The sequence below is a fragment of the Recurvomyces mirabilis genome (assembly GCF_035927965.1).
Source record: "Recurvomyces mirabilis strain CCFEE 5264 chromosome Unknown scaffold_3, whole genome shotgun sequence".
Taxonomy (NCBI): Eukaryota; Fungi; Ascomycota; class Dothideomycetes; order Mycosphaerellales; family Teratosphaeriaceae; genus Recurvomyces; species Recurvomyces mirabilis.
In genome coordinates, this window is record NW_027041937.1 from 966,666 (window position 1) to 984,548 (window position 17,883).

General features: G+C 52.9%; 9 protein-coding genes and 1 non-coding gene across 10 annotated transcripts; 7 read left to right on the forward strand and 3 right to left on the reverse strand.

The window, feature by feature from the left end:
- Positions 1-487: 487 nt before the first annotated feature.
- On the forward strand, positions 488-1,006 carry LTS14_001695 (uncharacterized protein; the record flags this gene model as incomplete). Its single annotated transcript, XM_064834404.1, has 1 exon — positions 488-1,006. The coding sequence occupies one exon, from the start codon at positions 488-490 to the stop codon at positions 1,004-1,006; it is 519 nt and encodes a 172-aa protein (XP_064698268.1).
- Positions 1,007-2,791: 1,785 nt separating this feature from the next.
- KCS1 (inositol polyphosphate kinase kcs1) lies at positions 2,792-6,625 on the forward strand (the record flags this gene model as incomplete). Its single annotated transcript, XM_064834405.1, has 1 exon — positions 2,792-6,625. The coding sequence occupies one exon, from the start codon at positions 2,792-2,794 to the stop codon at positions 6,623-6,625; it is 3,834 nt and encodes a 1,277-aa protein (XP_064698269.1).
- Positions 6,626-7,186: 561 nt separating this feature from the next.
- Positions 7,187-8,914, forward strand: TRM2 (tRNA(m5U54)methyltransferase; the record flags this gene model as incomplete). Its single annotated transcript, XM_064834406.1, has 1 exon — positions 7,187-8,914. One exon carries the CDS (start codon positions 7,187-7,189, stop codon positions 8,912-8,914), a length of 1,728 nt encoding a protein of 575 aa, XP_064698270.1.
- A 234-nt stretch (positions 8,915-9,148) lies between these two features.
- On the forward strand, positions 9,149-9,256 carry LTS14_001698. Its single transcript has one exon. It is a non-coding gene; the product is annotated as a tRNA-Ile (tRNA).
- Positions 9,257-9,508: 252 nt separating this feature from the next.
- LTS14_001699 (uncharacterized protein) lies at positions 9,509-10,021 on the reverse strand (the record flags this gene model as incomplete). The annotated part of the gene is made up of 1 exon (XM_064834407.1): positions 9,509-10,021. The coding sequence occupies one exon, from the start codon at positions 10,019-10,021 to the stop codon at positions 9,509-9,511; it is 513 nt and encodes a 170-aa protein (XP_064698271.1).
- Positions 10,022-10,219: 198 nt separating this feature from the next.
- LTS14_001700 (uncharacterized protein) lies at positions 10,220-11,584 on the reverse strand (the record flags this gene model as incomplete). Its single annotated transcript, XM_064834408.1, has 1 exon — positions 10,220-11,584. One exon carries the CDS (start codon positions 11,582-11,584, stop codon positions 10,220-10,222), a length of 1,365 nt encoding a protein of 454 aa, XP_064698272.1.
- Positions 11,585-12,037: 453 nt separating this feature from the next.
- THR4 (threonine synthase) lies at positions 12,038-13,869 on the forward strand (the record flags this gene model as incomplete). Its single annotated transcript, XM_064834409.1, has 3 exons — positions 12,038-12,100; positions 12,166-12,756; positions 12,811-13,869. The coding sequence occupies 3 exons, from the start codon at positions 12,038-12,040 to the stop codon at positions 13,867-13,869; spliced, it is 1,713 nt and encodes a 570-aa protein (XP_064698273.1).
- A 718-nt stretch (positions 13,870-14,587) lies between these two features.
- EST1 (Telomerase-binding protein) lies at positions 14,588-15,594 on the forward strand (the record flags this gene model as incomplete). Its single annotated transcript, XM_064834410.1, has 2 exons — positions 14,588-14,986; positions 15,043-15,594. The coding sequence occupies 2 exons, from the start codon at positions 14,588-14,590 to the stop codon at positions 15,592-15,594; spliced, it is 951 nt and encodes a 316-aa protein (XP_064698274.1).
- An 11-nt stretch (positions 15,595-15,605) lies between these two features.
- LTS14_001703 (uncharacterized protein) lies at positions 15,606-16,412 on the reverse strand (the record flags this gene model as incomplete). Its single annotated transcript, XM_064834411.1, has 2 exons — positions 15,606-15,976; positions 16,019-16,412. The coding sequence occupies 2 exons, from the start codon at positions 16,410-16,412 to the stop codon at positions 15,606-15,608; spliced, it is 765 nt and encodes a 254-aa protein (XP_064698275.1).
- Positions 16,413-16,918: 506 nt separating this feature from the next.
- On the forward strand, positions 16,919-17,295 carry LTS14_001704 (uncharacterized protein; the record flags this gene model as incomplete). The annotated part of the gene is made up of 2 exons (XM_064834412.1): positions 16,919-17,087; positions 17,213-17,295. 2 exons carry the CDS (start codon positions 16,919-16,921, stop codon positions 17,293-17,295), a joined length of 252 nt encoding a protein of 83 aa, XP_064698276.1.
- Positions 17,296-17,883: the final 588 nt, after the last annotated feature.

The following is a 17,883-nucleotide window of genomic DNA, read 5'->3' on the forward strand; positions in this document are numbered from 1 at the left end:
TCGCTGTGTCCAGAGTCCTAAAGGTAATGTAAGATGCGCTGTCTGGAACAGTTGCGGAAGATAGTATGAGAAGTTGTATCCGAACAGAGCAGAAATGAAATATGCCTATTCCCTAATTGTAAGTACGTGATGCTATTCCTAATTCCAGGATTCACTCAGTAGGGTTTGGACTGAAGGTATTCTTTGTCCCTCATAAGTGCCGTGTAGATTGGCAGAGTCAAGGTGACATACAAAGCGGGTCATGAAATTATCATAATGTCATGGCCTCTTGTCTTGTAATCAGCTCTCTTTGTCTTCGGTCGAACACCGACTTAGCAGATTGATTGTAGCCGGAGATGAGTTGCGAAGATGTACCATGATTAGCACACGTAGCTTGTATTCCTCTTCGTACATCCCAACACCACATCATTGTGACAGTACATTATACCATCCTTCAACCTACCTACCGAGCTGGTCTCACCCACACAAACCCCCTTCTTCCACAATAATGGCACCAAGAAGATCAACGAAGCGCAAAGCAGACCAGATCTCCACGCCCACCCCTCCACCACCAGCGAAAACCATCAAGACAGACCCAGCCCAAAAATTAAGCGAACGATACTACATTTCCCCCGTAGACCACTGGAATGACCCCATCAGCTGGGAAGGTCCGGTAGAGGAAGCACTGATGTCAAGACATAGTCCGATGATAGTACAGGCCATTGTCGTGGACAAGAAACGAGGTAAAGGCTGGGAGATGCTGAAGGTATTGATGAGTTTTAAGAAGGTGGATTGGAACCCGCTTCCGCGCCAGGTGTGTGGGAGCAGTGTCGAGGACGACGAAGGTATGCCCGTGAGTCCTGGGGCGATTGCGACGTTCGGGCAGATGAACGATGCGGAGCGTGAGCAGTATCGGGCTTGGCAGGAGGGGGAGTTAGAGAGCCATCCGTTAAGGTATGATCCTGATATCATGTTCCCTTTCTATGAAGGGATACTGAGGCTTTTTGGGTTGCGGCAGGTACCTTGATCGGTGATGAAATATGGTAACGAGGCGTCCTCGCAGCGACAGCGTAGCGAGCGTTCGGCTGCAACGAGCATCTTGGTATCTGCCAGCTAGTCGACAATAAGGAATGTCACGGTTCGGAATGCGACGGATGGCCCATGCAACACCAAGAACTGCTCACGGCGGACATGTGTATGCATCGTGCAAACACTTCCGTTGCCCCGCACAAGCCAGCTCCGATGTATCTACAGGAATCTGTAGGCGGCATATCGCAACCAACGAGATCGATTCCAGAAATCTCTCCGAAGGGTGTTTTGTGACGTGGTGACCGCCAGGTGGAGATGTGGTGTGCTCGCAGCAGGAGATATGCTTATCAGCGGGTAGCCACGGCATGTCAGCCAGCTCAAAAACCAACCAACCTCACGCTTGGAAAGCACCTCGGATGTCGACATTGCAAGTTGGGCTGTTTTGGTCCTCACGCATATCATGTCTTTGGCATGGCGGTCAGGCTTGCCGAAATCTCGACTTGCTCGTTTTGGTCGTCGGTAGATGGGTGTGAAGTTGTTTCGCTTGGTCGCAGGCTAAATGTAGTGTTTCGGTAATAGCGATGCCGAAGTATCAGTGTATCAGAAGTCATATGTGACGTGGACTAGAGTTTTAACATCGCAGGCATGTAGACGCACATCAGCGAAATGCATCCTCTCTCCTGTGAACACGTTTGAGCGCATGCAGGATAAGCAGTTCAGCAAAATGGATATGGTTGTCCTCGATCATTGGCGCGAATGATCATAGTGTCACACGCCGCCATTGAGCGTGGGATAGAGAGGCCAGGGGTGGCACAACCCGCACAGCAAGTCTTACAGTATAAATGACTAGAAGAGCCAGAAAACGTTCCAGAAGGCTTCGAAACGTCGATCTCTGGAGGTGAGTCGGGTGAATTGCTCTTCTGCAGAAGGGGGAGTGGTGCAGTGCTTCCTCTGACCCGGTTCTCCATCTTACAGCGCAGGATGAAGCACGGCACTGTCGAGCACGTTTTCGCTGGATTGGTATCGATGGCTGGTAGTTTTTTGATACAAAGACATGGTCCGACCTCGTTCATATGAACACAGATAAGTGGCTCATACTGCTGATGCCCGACGGAGCGAGTCATCACACCGCCGCACGCTGTGAGTTCTGTTCGTGGTGAGTGGTGCGGTAAGTGACATAAGGAGTGAAGGATGGCAGACGACTCGTAGGCGGCGCGCTCCCACGTGTAACGTGTTTTGATGTTCCTGTGTCTCGGGGAGCACGGGAAGGGGTGGCCAAATGTGCCGGCTATGTTAGTGCCGTGGGAAAGGAGTCGATTACATACACTTAAAGTATAGTGAATTAGTGATTAATGGATGATAGACAGGGGGATAGGATTCGGTGGTGGACGGTTTAGGATGTGTTGGAGGATGGACGCTGCGGGACCCATGCCCCAAACGTCATTGCTCATTGGAGAGAGAGAGCTTTCCAACGCTTCTCCGCCATTCGATCGCTGCACGCCTCTACCCTGGCACTACCCTGACACAACCACCACCACACAGCGCTGCAACAACGTGCGTCGGCTGCTGGCAAGACTGCGCTGCCTGGCCGCCTCTGCACCGTTTGCACATCCCTCCCACCCCAGCCAAGTGCCACTGCCGAGCATCTGCGTAGGGCTTAGCGGCAGACGCATTGGATGCACTTCCCGCCCGCCGCGCAGAGGACGGGTGTCAGTGGACGTCGTGGTCGACCTATTGCTGCCTCCTGCGCGCTGTGCGTGCCGGCCAGAAATGTGTCAGCCTCATGCCGACCCCTTCTCGCGCCCACGGGTATCGATCCCCCGGCACAAAGTTGCGATCATCCAAAGGGATCCCTCCCTCCACCCACGATGTGGTCGCCGTCCTGGATCTCGCTGTCCCTGCGCCCCGTCGTGACCACACAGACTCCAGTGACGACTTGGCTGCGGTGACACCGCCGAGCAGTCCACCTCCTGCTCTTCACCATCAGCCATCGGATCGTGCTGCCAAAAATAAACGGCTCTCTGCACAATCTTCAACTTCCTCCCACTCTAGCAACTCTGTCAGTCATGCTGTACACGAGCAACTGTCCGAACGGGACAGCATCTTCGCTGAGCACTACATGTCCAGCACCAGTCCCGTGACCTCGCCCAAGCTCCAGCCGAAAGAAGAAGGCACGGTGAAGGACGAAGCGATGGAGGTCTACACCAGGCCGTTAAGCTCGAGTGCTTCGTCGATGGCCTCGAGGAAGGACACGCCATCATATGTGCTGGGACTGCAGGCTCAGACCATGGTAGACGACTCGGTCCGCCGCCGGCCAAGCCGAGCAAGTCTTCCTCTGCAGTGGCATCGACGGTCACTGTACGACCTTCACGAACTAGGAGCGCTGCCACTAGCAGCATACATACCGGAAGCGAACGAGCAAAATTCACCACCAAGCGCGGGCATTAAAACAACGAGTGAGTCACCAGCGACTCCGGTCGCCAACACTAAAACCAGAGTTAGCCCAGAGGAGTTTGAGCGTAGTGCAGAACGAGAACAGTACCGATCGTGGAGACAAGGGAAGGCGAAGATGAGCGGTATGACGATTGCACAGTCTCAACGGCGACAGAGCCGTGCAGAGATTGGTGTCGATCGGGTAGTGGATGCACGTATGCCGCCTGTTGAAACTCCACCAGCAAACCTTCGAAGCCGGAAGGGCAGTCACTACCTCGGACTCTTTAGAGAGAATGAAGCGGAAGAAAAGAGACAGTCAGACAAGCAGAGAGCAAAGCACATTGGTCGCTCTGCTAGCGAGGCTGCTTCGAAGCTGTCTGAAAGTCGTCAGGTCAGCAGTAGCAACATACCAACACTACAAGAAGAGAATGAAGGACAGGAGCTTGACCAACGGGCAGCTGTGACGAGTGACAATGAGCACAAAGACTTGCCGCTTAGTCTACTCGAGGAGATCCGAAATCACCATCAACTTGCGCCTGGCAGCGCTAAGAAGGTAGCATATTCAGACGAGACGCCGGGGTATTTGAATCAGGAAAAGTCACGACTGGCGTTGCAGACCGAAGGCAGCCCAGAAGACGGTGAGCATGGCCTCGAGCACATCTCATCTGCGGTCTATATTCCACATCAAGGACTCAAGCTGGAAGATTCTCCCACCGAAGCACAAATCGCACAGCATCGACAGGAGCAAGCACATCAAGCGACCAGTAAGCAAGGAGATCTCAACGATCACGTAGAGTTCTCCTTAACCTCCGGTAACGGTGACACCAGCGATCAACTCCAAGGCGACTTCCCAATGCGCAAGGAGCCCATGACTGAAGATCTCACGTTGCCACCGTCTGCTATTCCTCCAGGTGTTCCGTCCGACACCGAATACGACTCTGATGCTTACGCCTCCGGATTCGAGACAGCGGCATCAGAAGACGATGACGAGGAGACTACACCGACCGCGACTCCGACAACGAAGCTGTTCAGGCAGGCTATGGAGTCGCCGCCGAAACGCAAACGCACACCACCAGCACCAGTCGGTGCAGTCGAGCTAAAGCCTTACAAGCATCAAGTGGGCGGGCACACCAGGATCTACCGCTTTTCGCGTCGTGCCGTTTGCAAACAGCTAAATAGCAAAGAAAACAAATTCTACGAGACTGTCGAGAAGTGGCATCCTGAGCTTCTTGGCTTCATGCCTAGGTATATTGGTGTGCTCAATGTAACATACCGCAAAGACGGCAAGAAACCAAAGGCTTCCTCTGACACGGAAGCGAAGACTTCTGCGGACAACGTGGATGGTGCAGCTAGTAAGACAGCTTCGAGTGGTCAAAGCAGAGATGATGCGCCGCAACAGAGGATGATCAGCCACTCGCAGCAAGCACAGGCTCCTACCGCCATACCACAGGTCATACTGGAGAACAATCGCCACCTCATACCCGAGAATCTGTTCCAGCTACCGCCTAGATCGACCACTCCAGACTTCCACCGCATCAAATCGTCGCCACCTGCTCGAGCTGGTGGGCAGAGCGACGACGAGACTTCAACCACAAATGCCAGGCGACCTTCGCTCAAACCACACTCGAGCTGGGGCTTCACCTCTGTAAATAGCAAACTCAGAGACCATGTCCTACGAGAAGTCTTCGCCCCGCCCGTCATCCACCGACATGATCGGAGAGATCGTGCGCAGCATACACGATCCCTTCGCAGGCTGCCGAAGTCCGTCCAAGAAGATCTGGCGCCTGCGGAAGGTCAATTGAGCGCTGATACTGCGGAGCTGCCGGATCTTGGTGCGAACGGTGAGAATGCTCGCAGGCAGGCGATCAAGAATCTTATGGAGCGAAAGCGGCTTGATAGCAGTGATCGGGCTGCTACGGATCTGAGTCGTCTGCTCAGTGCGGGTGAGACAGATGCAGCTGCGGGTGTCGGGTTGAGCAGAAGCGCAGAGGCGAATGATGTGGATGGTGGGGGACCTACACGACGACACAGGCGAAGACATTCGGGTGGCGGACTCACGCGCAAACCTACTGGCATTGTGGGCAATCGTGGCGACCTTGAGTATCACGAGGATGAGGCGTATGGTGCTGATGGCGAAGAGGATGTCTTTGCGATGGAGGATGTTAAAGCACAGCTGCCCGGTGACAGGCTAGCTGCTGCCAAGGAAGCGGTGCGTGATGCGACGTCGTCTGAACTTAGCAGGTCAGATACTATCACGATCGAGAGGGATAGAGCACCGAAGCTTGATCCGGCAATCCAGCTGTCTGGCGATTTGGAGCCTCGCAATCCCGAGACATCTCTACTCAAGCAGGACGAGCGCGTAGAGCACTTCTTGCTACTTGAGGATCTGACCGCAGGCATGCAGAAGCCGTGCGTACTCGATCTGAAGATGGGCACGAGGCAGTATGGGGTGGAAGCGAATGAAAAGAAACAAGCGTCGCAGCGCCGGAAATGCAAGACCACGACTTCGCGTGAGCTTGGCGTGCGTGTTTGTGGCATGCAGGTCTACAACGTCAAGGAGCAATCCTACACATTTGAAGACAAGTACTTCGGCCGTGATATCAAGGCCGGTGCCGAATTCCGCGAAGCTTTGAAGCGCTTCTTCTTCGATGGCATCGGACATGCGTCAGCACTCAAGCACATCCCGATGCTGCTCGAGAAGATCGCCGCGCTCGATAGGATCATGCGTGGATTACCCAAGTACCGCTTATACGCCAGCAGCCTCCTCCTCATCTACGACCGTGGCGACGCCGACGAATTCGGCAAGTCCCGCCCCGCAAGCCGTACAAACGACGACCGCAATCGTGATGGCAAGGACGAACCCCCCAAACAGCGCTACCCAGACATCAAACTCAAGATCGTCGATTTCGCCAACTGCGTCACCGCGGAGGATATGCCGCGCATCCAGCAATGCAAACCCTGTCCCCCTGCACATGGAGAGGATGTGGATCGGGGGTATTTGAGGGGTCTGAGGACGCTGAGGATGTATTTTCAGCGGATCTGGGAGGAGGTGCATAGTCAGAAGTTTGTGGAGAGGGGGGAGGGGGAGGGGATGGCGGTTTTGGAGAGGGGGTTTAGTGGGGCGACGACTTTGAAGGGGTGGGTGGATAGTTCGGTTGATGATCCGGGGTATGTGAGTACGTGAAGCGGGCTGGGAGGGGTGGGGTAAGGGATGATAAGAGTGTATGATGGCGAAGGCTTTGACTTCGATATTGGCGCAATGGGGATGGTGGGGATATGGCGCTGCTGATGGGTTGGTGATGACTGGTTTATGGTGGTGGCATGCTTTATCACTTTTCTGCTGCACTTGAGCATGGCGCTGGTTGGTGTTGATTGTTTCACTTTGTTGAGACACTGCTTTGATAGTGGCTTCGACTGCATAGCGTTCGTTCTTGTAGATGCCTAATGGAGATCTGTTTCCATTCACTTATGTGATCTGATTCCGTCCTTTACTTTCTATAGTTCTGTCGATAGTTCATGCGGAGTTTGGCTCGAGCAGTAGAATGAACGACAGCGGACGACAAGCCGTTAGCGTGCCAGAATACTCGATCCAGTTGTGGGTAGTCGTGAATTCTGTTACTTTCACATGCCGTTGCGTGCCAAACCCGATCATTAGCTAGTTGGCGAATTAATGTTTGCCTTGCGCCAATGCATACCCATCACTCGCCTTAGTCGGACGCCTTCTCTCTTCCTATCAGCAGCAATCATGGCACAAAAGCGGCCCTTTAACGAAGGCAAGAGGCATTTCAAGAAGAACAAGAAGCAAAAGTCCAGCACAGGCGTGAGCGAGGGTTCGAATGAGGAAGTGCTGTTGGCGGATGTGCGTCGACTACTACAGGATGTCAAGATCGCCAATGGCAGCACCAAGGAGGAACAGGCAGAAAAGGAGCTTCCGGAGCAATGGACGGAAATCGACCTCGATATCACCGAAATCTCCTCTACTGGCGATGGTCTGGCACAGAAGAATGGCCAAGTATACGTCGTTCCCTTCACCGCTCCTGGCGACACCGTTACAGCCAAAGTCGTCAGGCATGTCCTCGAGGATTCTTACACTCTTACGGATTTTCTTGCGGTCAAAACTCCCTCTAAACATCGCACGGAAATACCACCTTGTCCTTACTTCTCGCAATGCTCGGGTTGTCAATTCCAGCATTTACCTTATTCATACCAACTAGCGCATAAGCGGGAAATAGTCGAGAAGGCTTATACGAATTTCTCGGGTTTGCCAGCTGCAGCTGTGCCTGTTGTGGGGGATACGATCGGGTCGCCGTTGCAGTATGGATACCGGACGAAGCTGACGCCGCATTTTGATGGGCCGCCGATGGCGAGGAAGGATCGAAGGGCTGGGGTCAAGGCGATTTGGCCGGGGGTGCCGCCTATTGGGTTTATGAAGAAGGGGACGAGGAAGACGATGGATATTGAGGATTGTCCTATTGGGACTGAGGCGGTGAGGTTGGGCATGAAGAGGGAGAGGAGGAGGGTTGGGGAGGAGATTGAGAAGTTTCAGAGGGGTGCGACACTTTTGCTTAGGGAGAGTACGGAGAGGGTGGCTAAAGAAGGAGGGGTAGAAGGAGTGAAGAGTGGGAAGGTGGAGGGGGAGGATGTGGTGGGGGAGGATGGGGGGGAGTTTGTGCATAAGAAGACGTGTATTACGGACTCCAAGGCTACGTCGACAGAGTATGTGGATGAGTTCCGCTTTGATAACCCGGCTGGATCTTTCTTTCAGAATAATAATAGTATACTACCGCTGGTCACACAGTACATTCGGGACAACATCCTCGCGCCTCCAACACCAGACGACTCCACCGGCACGCAGAGCCAGCCGAAGATCACTAAGATGATAGATGCTTACTGCGGCTCGGGCTTCTTCACAGTAGCACTCTCGCAAACCTTCACCAACAGCATAGGCATCGACATTTCACCCCAATCCATCACTTCCGCCACCCACAACGCCGAGCTCAACAACCTCCCCTCAGACAGCACGACCTTCATCTCCTCCGACGCCAACGCCCTCTTCGCCGCAATCGACACGGCCAACTTCCCGCCAGCAGAAACAGTAGTCGTGATCGATCCGCCACGAAAAGGCTGCGATCAAGGGTTCATCAGACAGTTACTAAAATACGGACCGGCCAGGATATGCTATGTGAGCTGCAACGTACACACGCAGGCGAGGGATGTCGGATGGCTGGTTGCGGGTCTGGAAGCAGAGGGTGAAGGCGAGGATGAGAGGGCGATGAAGGGGTTGTATGAGATTGAGAGTTTGAGGGGGTTTGATTTTTTCCCGCAGACGGGGCATGTGGAGGGTGTGGCTGTTTTGAGGCGAAAGGGAGCCGAAGGTGGTGTTGTGGAGGAGAAGTCCACCGCTGGCGAAGTCCAGGCTGTTGCTCCTCCTACTCATTGCATCGAAGCAACCGATGCAGGGAAAGCCTCGTGAGCAGATCAGTACATAGCAAAAGTACGCGTACAATCCAATTCAGTCACATCGCCCTAGCTTCATCATGTCGATTCACCTGCCCTTGTGCATCTACCTCATCGGACATATCTCGGTGCTTTTTGGAATGAGGCATATATTATGCGCGGGTACTCCCGTCATTTGGGCACACGTATGTTGAAACCTCTTGGAAAAAAGACGTCGCATACGAGTCGATATACTGACTCTCCTCTCCTAGCCATGACGCAGTGGCTAGCGTGTCGTTCTTATATTTGTGCTTCGTGCACTTATATGGCTTTATAATAAGCAATGCGAAAGTCGCGAGTTCGACCCTCGCTGGGTACGTGGACGCAGTCCTCGATAACAACGCGACTTGTGCAACGGTTTACTGACCTGTTGTATAGGTGTAGATGAATCATCGCATTCTTTTTGTTTTGTTTTTGCGGGCCTCACTCATGACGGTAAAGGAGAGATGTCAAGACAGGGAAGTACGTTGATATATGAATGATGGTGTCTTTTTGATAGACTTGTGATGAAGTAATTGAAACGATAAGACAACAACTACACGTAGCTAATCGTACAGGGCGTTCTGAAGTCTTAGACTACTACCCTCTTGAAGGCGGCGAGGAAGCCACCAAGAAACGAGACTTGGTTAGCAGACGACTTGATCGACGCTTTCAATTCAACTGGTATCATCGTCAGCGTCTCGACAGCTGCAACGGCAGCTACAGGAATTCTAGCGTCTTTCCTACCAGCACGACGGGTCTTGATAGTTGCAAAGTCGGTCGAGTACAGCGAGAACGGCTGACCGCTTAGATTGCTGACAGGCCCCACTGGGTTGCGATAGTGTGGGAACGAGAGAGCTCGATTCCGTGATGCACGCACACTCTTCATCAGTTCGATTGGAATCATCGCCAAGTTCTTGACGTTCGAATTCGGTGCACGATGGAGACAGGCACGACGGATCTTGATCGTTGCCGCGTTTGTGTTCTGGATCATCAGAGGCTCGTTTGTGATGTTGCTAATCGGAGGAGGTGTAAGTGATGGAGTCTCGGAGTAGACTGAGCTGGAGCTACTAGAGTAGACCGAACTTGGTCTTATAGCCGCCATGTTGGAGAACAGCCGACAATCGTATTCTCACCGCACCCAACTTGTAGCTACCACTTGTATTTGTATAATGACATTGTGTCTTGAGTCGAATTTGAAAGCAGCGGACAATGTTTCTTTGTTCAAGCAGTATGCGTTGCCACTTCTGTCTGTCTTGATCGTAGACATTGTACGACAGACAACACTGTCAATGCGTAGTGATCATGATCTCGGTGCCATCTTCCACCCGCCTTCACCTTCAAACACATCCGCAACGGCCTTTGAGACGTGAAGCAGATGCCGATCGGTATATCGTGCCCCCACCGCTGTCAGACCAATAGGTAGTCCATTCTCTCCAGCAAAGCCGATCAAATTCAGCGCAGGAACGTGTAGTATCGTCCACATCGAGCACATGGACATATCTCCCGTGTTTTCCAGGCCTAGTGGAGCTTCATCAACCACGCTAGGGGTGAGGATGAGATCGTACTTGCTTGCGATATCATCGAAGGCAGGTCGAAGTCTTGCCACGTTATCGTAAGCGTCGAGAAATTCTTTGTGTGTGAGCTTCTTCGTGTTGTCCACGTAGGAGGCAATGGACTCATGCAGGCGCTCTCGGTCGAGCAGATATTGTCCCAGGAAGGATGTCTGACCCTCACCAACGAGCACGGCGGCATGCCAATCTAGCACATTTGCGAAGTCGTCGGGCAGTACGACGTCTTCCACATTTGCGCCATGCTGTTGGAGCAGCTCTTGTGCCCTGCTCATGGCTTTCACGGTACCAGGACCAGCTTTTGACCAATTATATGTTTTACACATACCAATTTTGGCTGACCGGAGCTCAAAGCGTTGTGAAGGGACGGGCGAGTCGTCAGTCAACCTGAAAGCGTTTGCCAATAGTTCGAGATCGTCCATCGACCGCACAAAGAAGCCACATGTATCCAGAGTAGGGCACCACTGCGCCAAGCCTTCCCTGGATATGGCGCCATGCGTAGGCTTGAACCCATAGCACCCATTAAAGCTTGCAGGCCGAACGATACTGCCTCCTGTTTGCGTACCAAGTGATACAGGAATCTGAAAGTCCGCGACAGCAGCACCAGAGCCTGAAGAAGAGCCACCAGGTGTCCTTTTCGGATCTTGTGGATTGCAAGTGAGGTTTTGGTGCCACCCGCCTTGCTTGCTGGATGCGAACTCCGTCGTTGCTGTCTTGCCGAAGATCAATGCTCCCATGGCTCGCAAGGACATGATGACGTTGGCATCTATGCCTGAAGGCTCCTCGCTCTCAAGTGTGCGAGAGTTGTACTGCGTTGGCATGTCTTTCGTCAAGATCACGTCTTTGACGCCGACAGGCAGGCCGTGTAGTGGTCCACGTCGATCAAAAGGAAGACTATCGAGTTCCTTGGCTCGCTGCAAGATCGTACTTGGCGGTAGCCATACCCAGGCTTTTACCACTTGGTCGCGAGTATGAATACGCTCGAGCAGGCTTTTGGAGTAATCTACTACGGTGAGCTTTCCAGACTTGAGACGAGGTAGGACTTCTGTGGCGGTCATCTGCCATGGTTGCTTCGTCGATATGTTCCCGGAAGCCATGATGATGGCAAGAGTTCTTGATCTATGACTCTGCTGATGTTATTGGAATGAAGTGGCTGTGCGTCAGTCTCGGCAGGAGGACGTAGGAAGGAGCAGGCAATGAGGTCTCTGATATCTTGGTTGTCTGCTGCAAGCTTCTAAGAAGAACAGCCCAACAGGAGCAGAGAAGAGCTCGTAGGCCCAAACTATACCCACCTACCCGAACGGCGGCATCACCTTCCTCTTACCGTTACTGACAGATGTTGTGGTGGAGTTGATGGCTCGGTGAAGGCTGCCGAGAAGCCACAAATGGTGGCGGGGTCGCTGAGCCAGTCACGAAACCCAATGCGATCTCGGCGGCACTTTTCTGACTGTTCCGACAACTAGTGACTATTTTTCGCAGCCCGAGTCTTGACATTGTGCACTGATCGTCGTGCCCAAGTTTGCCCACTCCGAAAGCATTAGGGAACAAACATGGCATCCATACCTTTCAGCGCTTCGCAACGCTACCTCAGCACTCGTGGTGGCTCCTACGATGTACGTTGAGCAATCGTCCCAGCGACTGCTCGGAACCATTGGGCTTACGCTGAGTAGCCTCGCAGCTGTCATTCGAAGACGTAGTCCTCAAAGGTCTCGCCAACGATGGAGGTCTATTCATCCCCGAAGAAGTCCCCTCTCTACCGTCCGACTGGCAGACCAAGTGGAAGAACTACTCGTTCCAGGACCTGGCATATGAGATCTTCAGCTTGTATATCAGCCAAAAGGAGATACCTGAGAAGGACTTGAAGGGAATTGTCGAGCGAAGCTATGATACATTTCGAGCCAAGGACATCACACCAATAGTCACGCTGGATGAAAGCAAGAACCTCCATCTCCTCGAGCTCTTTCACGGTCCGACCTTCGCATTCAAGGATGTTGCATTACAATTTGTGGGCAATCTCTTCGAGTACTTTCTCGTACGGAGGAACCATGGCAAGGAAGGTTTGGGCAGGGAGCACCTTACAGTAGTCGGTGCGACTAGCGGAGATACGGGATCTGCTGCGATCTATGGACTGAGGGGAAAGAAGGATGTCAGCGTCTTCATCATGCACCCCAAGGGCAAAGTCAGCCCGATTCAGGAGGCTCAGATGACAACAGTGCTCGATGCGAATGTGCACAACCTGGCTGTGGAAGGCACGTTCGATGATTGCCAGGTACGTCAAGACTTCTACCAATGGCTCTGTTTTGTATCGCACTGACATCTTCAGGACATCGTCAAAGCTCTCTTTGCCGACCCCGAGATCAACCGTACGCATCGTCTCGCAGCCGTCAACAGCATCAACTGGGCTCGCATTCTTGCACAGATCACCTACTACTTCCACTCCTACTTCACGCTTTGCCGACAACTGGACGCTTCGGATCCTGCCGTGCGGTTCGTTGTGCCCACTGGCAACTTTGGCGACATTCTTGCTGGGTACTTTGCGACACGCATGGGACTACCTGTAGACAAACTAATCATTGCAACCAACGAGAACGATATTCTGCATCGGTTCTGGAAGACTGGGTATTACGAGAAGAAGCCAGTGCATGGTGTTGAGGCCGAAGGTGGGATCGCGGAGGATGGTGCTAAGGCGCATGAGAGCGGTGTTCGCGAGACACTGGCACCGGCCATGGATATCCTGGTGTCTTCAAACTTCGAGAGATTGCTGTGGTATCTCGCCTTCAGGACCAGCTCAGTAGAAGAGACAAACCACAGGAGGATGGAAGCGGGTGAGAAGGTGAATGGATGGCTCAATCAGCTGAAGAGTGAAGGCGGTTTCGGGGTAGGCAAGGAGATTCTTGCTGCTGCCAAGGAGCAGTTGGAAAGCGAGCGTGTGTCCGACAAGCAGACAATCCAAACTATTAAGGAGACCTACGGCCAGACGTTGCCAGTAAGCAAGCATGCCAATGGCTTGGCGAATGGCACATCGAAACCAGCGACGACTGGCACCGAGAACAATGGCCACTACATCCTCGACCCTCACTCCGCCATCGGCATCGCCGCTTCGTTACGCTCGATCGCAGCCACGCAAGACGCGACTAAACAAAAGTCCCAGGCGCCAATACATCACATCTCGCTTGCGACTGCACATCCCGCGAAGTTCTCGCATGCCGTGGAGCTGGCGTTGAAAGATGAGGCGGACTTCAGCTTCGAGACGGTCTTGCCGGAGCAATTTGTGGGTCTGGAGAAGATGGAGAAGAGGGTTACAGGGTGTAAAGCTGAATGGAAGGATGTCCGGGAGATTGTTGTGAGGGAAGTGGAGGAAGAGCTGAAGGGTCAGCGGTAGTGCGAGTGCGAAGGTCTGATTACGAGTGGCCTGGTGATGGATCTTTGCAAGGCGTAGGGCGGGGTCCAAAAGCAATATAAATTACACTGACTCGAAAATTCAGGCTGACCGCATAGACGAGCAACCTGTCGTCGTTAAGGCGCCCAAGCTTCCGTCTTTCAGGCGCCCAACTATTCTCCACCTACAAACTCTTGTCAGCTGAGCAGCGCGTGTGCTGACTCATATCAGCCTTGCACGTTAGAGTTTACACTTCGCCGGACCCCTCACTTCACCCCTCAATACAACAACAGGTCGAAGTCTTGGCTTCGGCTTCTTTTGACAGCCACTGGCAAGGCCTAACCAGTAGCGCACTACTGTCGTTGTTCTAGCGCGCGGCGTCACCTTGATGTGGGACAATCGCACCGAGGTTGCGTCTCTGGAGTCTAGATGGCCAGGCCAGTGGCCCACTATTAAGCCCTACCCACGCCACGTAGGGCAGTCGTGATGGCCTTACCACTTTCTCATGAGCTGATGTCGCTAAAACGTGGCCTGACGGTACTGGTATTATATAAGACACTAGCTGGGTGAGTCCCTGCCTTGTACATCAACTCACCACCAGGCTCCCAACTCAAAGATCCAACACAACCAGACAACGCAGAGCTTTGCATCGTGCTCCAAGATAAATCAGCCGAAATCGGTATCCTTTCACCACACTCTTGCACCTTCATAACTCGCCACCATGCCTCTCGATCAATCCTGGCTCGACCTCGAAGCTGCTTCCGGCGGCCGAGCAATTCTCAAAGGCTCACCGGAAGAGATCAAGGCAATGTACGCCGGCCTCGTAGCAGCCCTTGCTCCTCAATTTCCTAAGCCTTCCGAGAATGTCGAAAGCAAAGACGGTGAAGTCGACGGCATTAAGTATCGGCTCTACTGGCCAAAGAATGCGTCTGGGAGTCTGCCGACCGCTATCTGGACGCACGGTGGTGGCTATATGACTGGTGATCTCGACTCGGATGATCTGTTGTGCAGAGTTGTAGCAGAGCATACCAATTCCGCGGTGGTGAACGTTGACTATCGTCTCACGCCGGAGTACAAGTGGCCAGTGCAGTTGGATGATTGCATGAAGGTTTACAAATGGGTAAAACATGCGGTGTATATGTCAACCTTTGGACATACCGACTTACATGATCGCAGGCTCACAAGAACGCCTCGACCTTCCACGGCGACCCAAACAAATTCTACACTATCGGCGCCAGTGCAGGCGGTGGTCTGGCCCTCCAGATCGCTAACGTCGTTCTCCGTGATCCCGAGCTGAAGTCAAGTCTCAAGGGCATCTGCGCAATGGTCCCGTTGTCCGTTCATCCCCAGAACGTGCCAGAGAAATACAAGTCCATGTACAAAGCCTACTCTGAGAACACCGACACCCCCATCCTCACGGCAGAGAGCATGGACATCTTTTATCACCACGCTGGTGCGGATCCTAAAGACCCTGGGACATTTGTCGGGCTTGCAGAAGATATACACAAGCAGTTTCCGCCGACTTACCTGACTAGTTGTGAGTTTGACCCTCTGAGGGATGATGCGAAAATCATGGAGAAGGCGTTGAAGGATGCTGGGGTACCTGTCAAACACGACTTCTATCCTGGGTTCCCGCATTACTTCTGGATCTTCCCAAGCTTGCCTGAGTCGCAGAAGTATGTTGGGAACTTGCTTGGAGGGATTGAGTGGGTCAAGGGACAGATGTAGAGGATCGTTTACTACTTGCAAAGCTCAATTTCGCTGACCACTAGAATGCAAGTGTCATCCAACCCTGCGACTTTTTGCTTGTTCAGCTCGGCATATATGTCTGTACTCAGCATGTACACGTAATGCCAGATTGTGTCGTATTGGACAAGATTGGCGTCTTCCCAGTTCGTACCTCGTAGCTGCTTTCTCTTGGTGCCTCGCTCGTCGGTCTGTTCGAGATACGTTCTCACGGGACCCATGAATTGCACCGACGCTCCGGCAGCGTCGCCGAATTTCTGCTTGAAACCTTCCATGTACGCATCATGGACAGCGCGCGAATCCTTGTACTTGAAGAGGTTGAATAGGCTGACAGGTTTGTTGGCGATTGGTGTGGGTAGTGCAGCTGTGAGTAACTCAGTCATGGCTCTCGTTAAGCGGAGTGTACCTGGACCGCTGTCGTTCCGATCGTCCACAACTGCAGAGTTGGGTATTCTGCCTTCACGAAATTCTTGTGCCAAAGGTGGCGTGCGATCTGATGGTTTGGGAATCAAGTCCTTCTTCGCTTGTAAAGCATCGTATTGTTCGCTTGCTAGGTCTATCTGAAAGGATACCTTAGTCTCCACGTATGCTTGTATTGGTGCCGGCAGCTGCTCGTTGTCCGTTAAGAGGAAGAGATCCCAGTCGTGCTTGGTGAGCATGTCGCGGTCCAGATCCACAGGCGGATGTACCCAGCCATGGGGAACACCCTTCGCAAGCACTTCATCGAGATCAAGTTGTTGAACCGATGTGCCGGACTTGAGTGTTGAAAGGTGAATGGTGACGGTGGAGGATTCGGCCATGGTGAGGATACACTGGCCAGACTCAAGAATGCTCAAACGCCGGGATTTAAACCCCTGAAGATTTGGCGGAAATTGCTGTTCGCAAGAGAGGGAGGGAACATGAGATTGACCTACGCCACACGGGAGCTCCAGGGCAACGATTACAGTAGAGTTCCTTGTCTCCGCACATGCTATGCAGGAACATGGATGGCGTCGACAGATATGACCTTGCACGAGTCCTTGTGCATATTCTCGAGGCACTCACCAGTCATGCCGTGCCACATACGCAAGATGTGTGAGATGGATTTATGTGGTCGAGCAACGCGGAGATTAAGATGCAATGAGATGACATAGCACCCGAGTCATGCAGACATGGCGTCGTCATGTGACTCTGACGTAGCACCAGCCCCACCTGCTCGCGTGACATGTCTCTCTCAAGCGAACCAACAATTCTGCTGCCTGCACTCCTACTGCTTACATCCTCTCCTGCAACTATCCATCCTCCCACAGTATCAACAAACCTCACTATGTTCCAGCTATCACTCCTCTTCCAGTTCTGCCTGGCTGCGCTCGCCGCCGCAGCACCACTAGCCACCGAGAATGCACACGTCCTTGGCATGAATTCATCTCAGCAGTACGGCACTGGCGGAGGCGTCCTTGGCTTCATCGTGCTTATTCTCGACATTATTGTGTGGAGTAAGTTACCCTCCACGACAACCCTTCGCACCGCCAGCGCTAACATTGCACAGTCGAGGTTCTCAAGTCTAACCGTCCCCCTCTTCACAAGGTCCTTTGGGCTGTCCTTGTGTTTGTTTTTCCAGTCGGCGGTGTCATCATCTACTATATCTTCTCGGACCGTGCGAAGTGGAACGCTGGCTCTGGAGGATACGAGCCAATCGCTTAGGTGCTTTGAGGAGAGAAGACGTTCATGAGATGCATGATAGCACACGATGGACGCCACTTCATACAACCACGATCGATATGACGAGGAGAGAGTCGGGCAACGTAAAGTTCTTGAGGTGGTGTTTGAGGCATATTGAGTCGAAGTTACAGCATCGGCAGGCTGTCGCGCATTCGATGCTGCCCTTGTAATGACGTGTTCGTATTTAGCGCATCTCCCTTCAATGAGGTACTCTTACGGCAGACTCTGCCACAGTGAGAAGGACACGGCCCCAAAGCACAGGCACTTGGATTAGAACACAAGTTTGCTATGCTACAGAAGCCTACTGAAGACTATACTACAAGTCGACACGGCTGGGTCAGAGCGGCTCGGCCATAGTTGAAAGGACACTATTGTTCGTACTCGATTCCTCGCCGGGCCATCTACTCAAGACGTTCGTGATTGCTGCATGTCTGGGCACGTACTGCGACGACACTCTCCATGACACTCCACTTGGCGACCAGCTACGACGACTTCGATCAAGACCTTTCAACTATGATCACCCAAAGAGTACAGTACTGCGCCGAAAACCATAATTCTCAATATCAATTG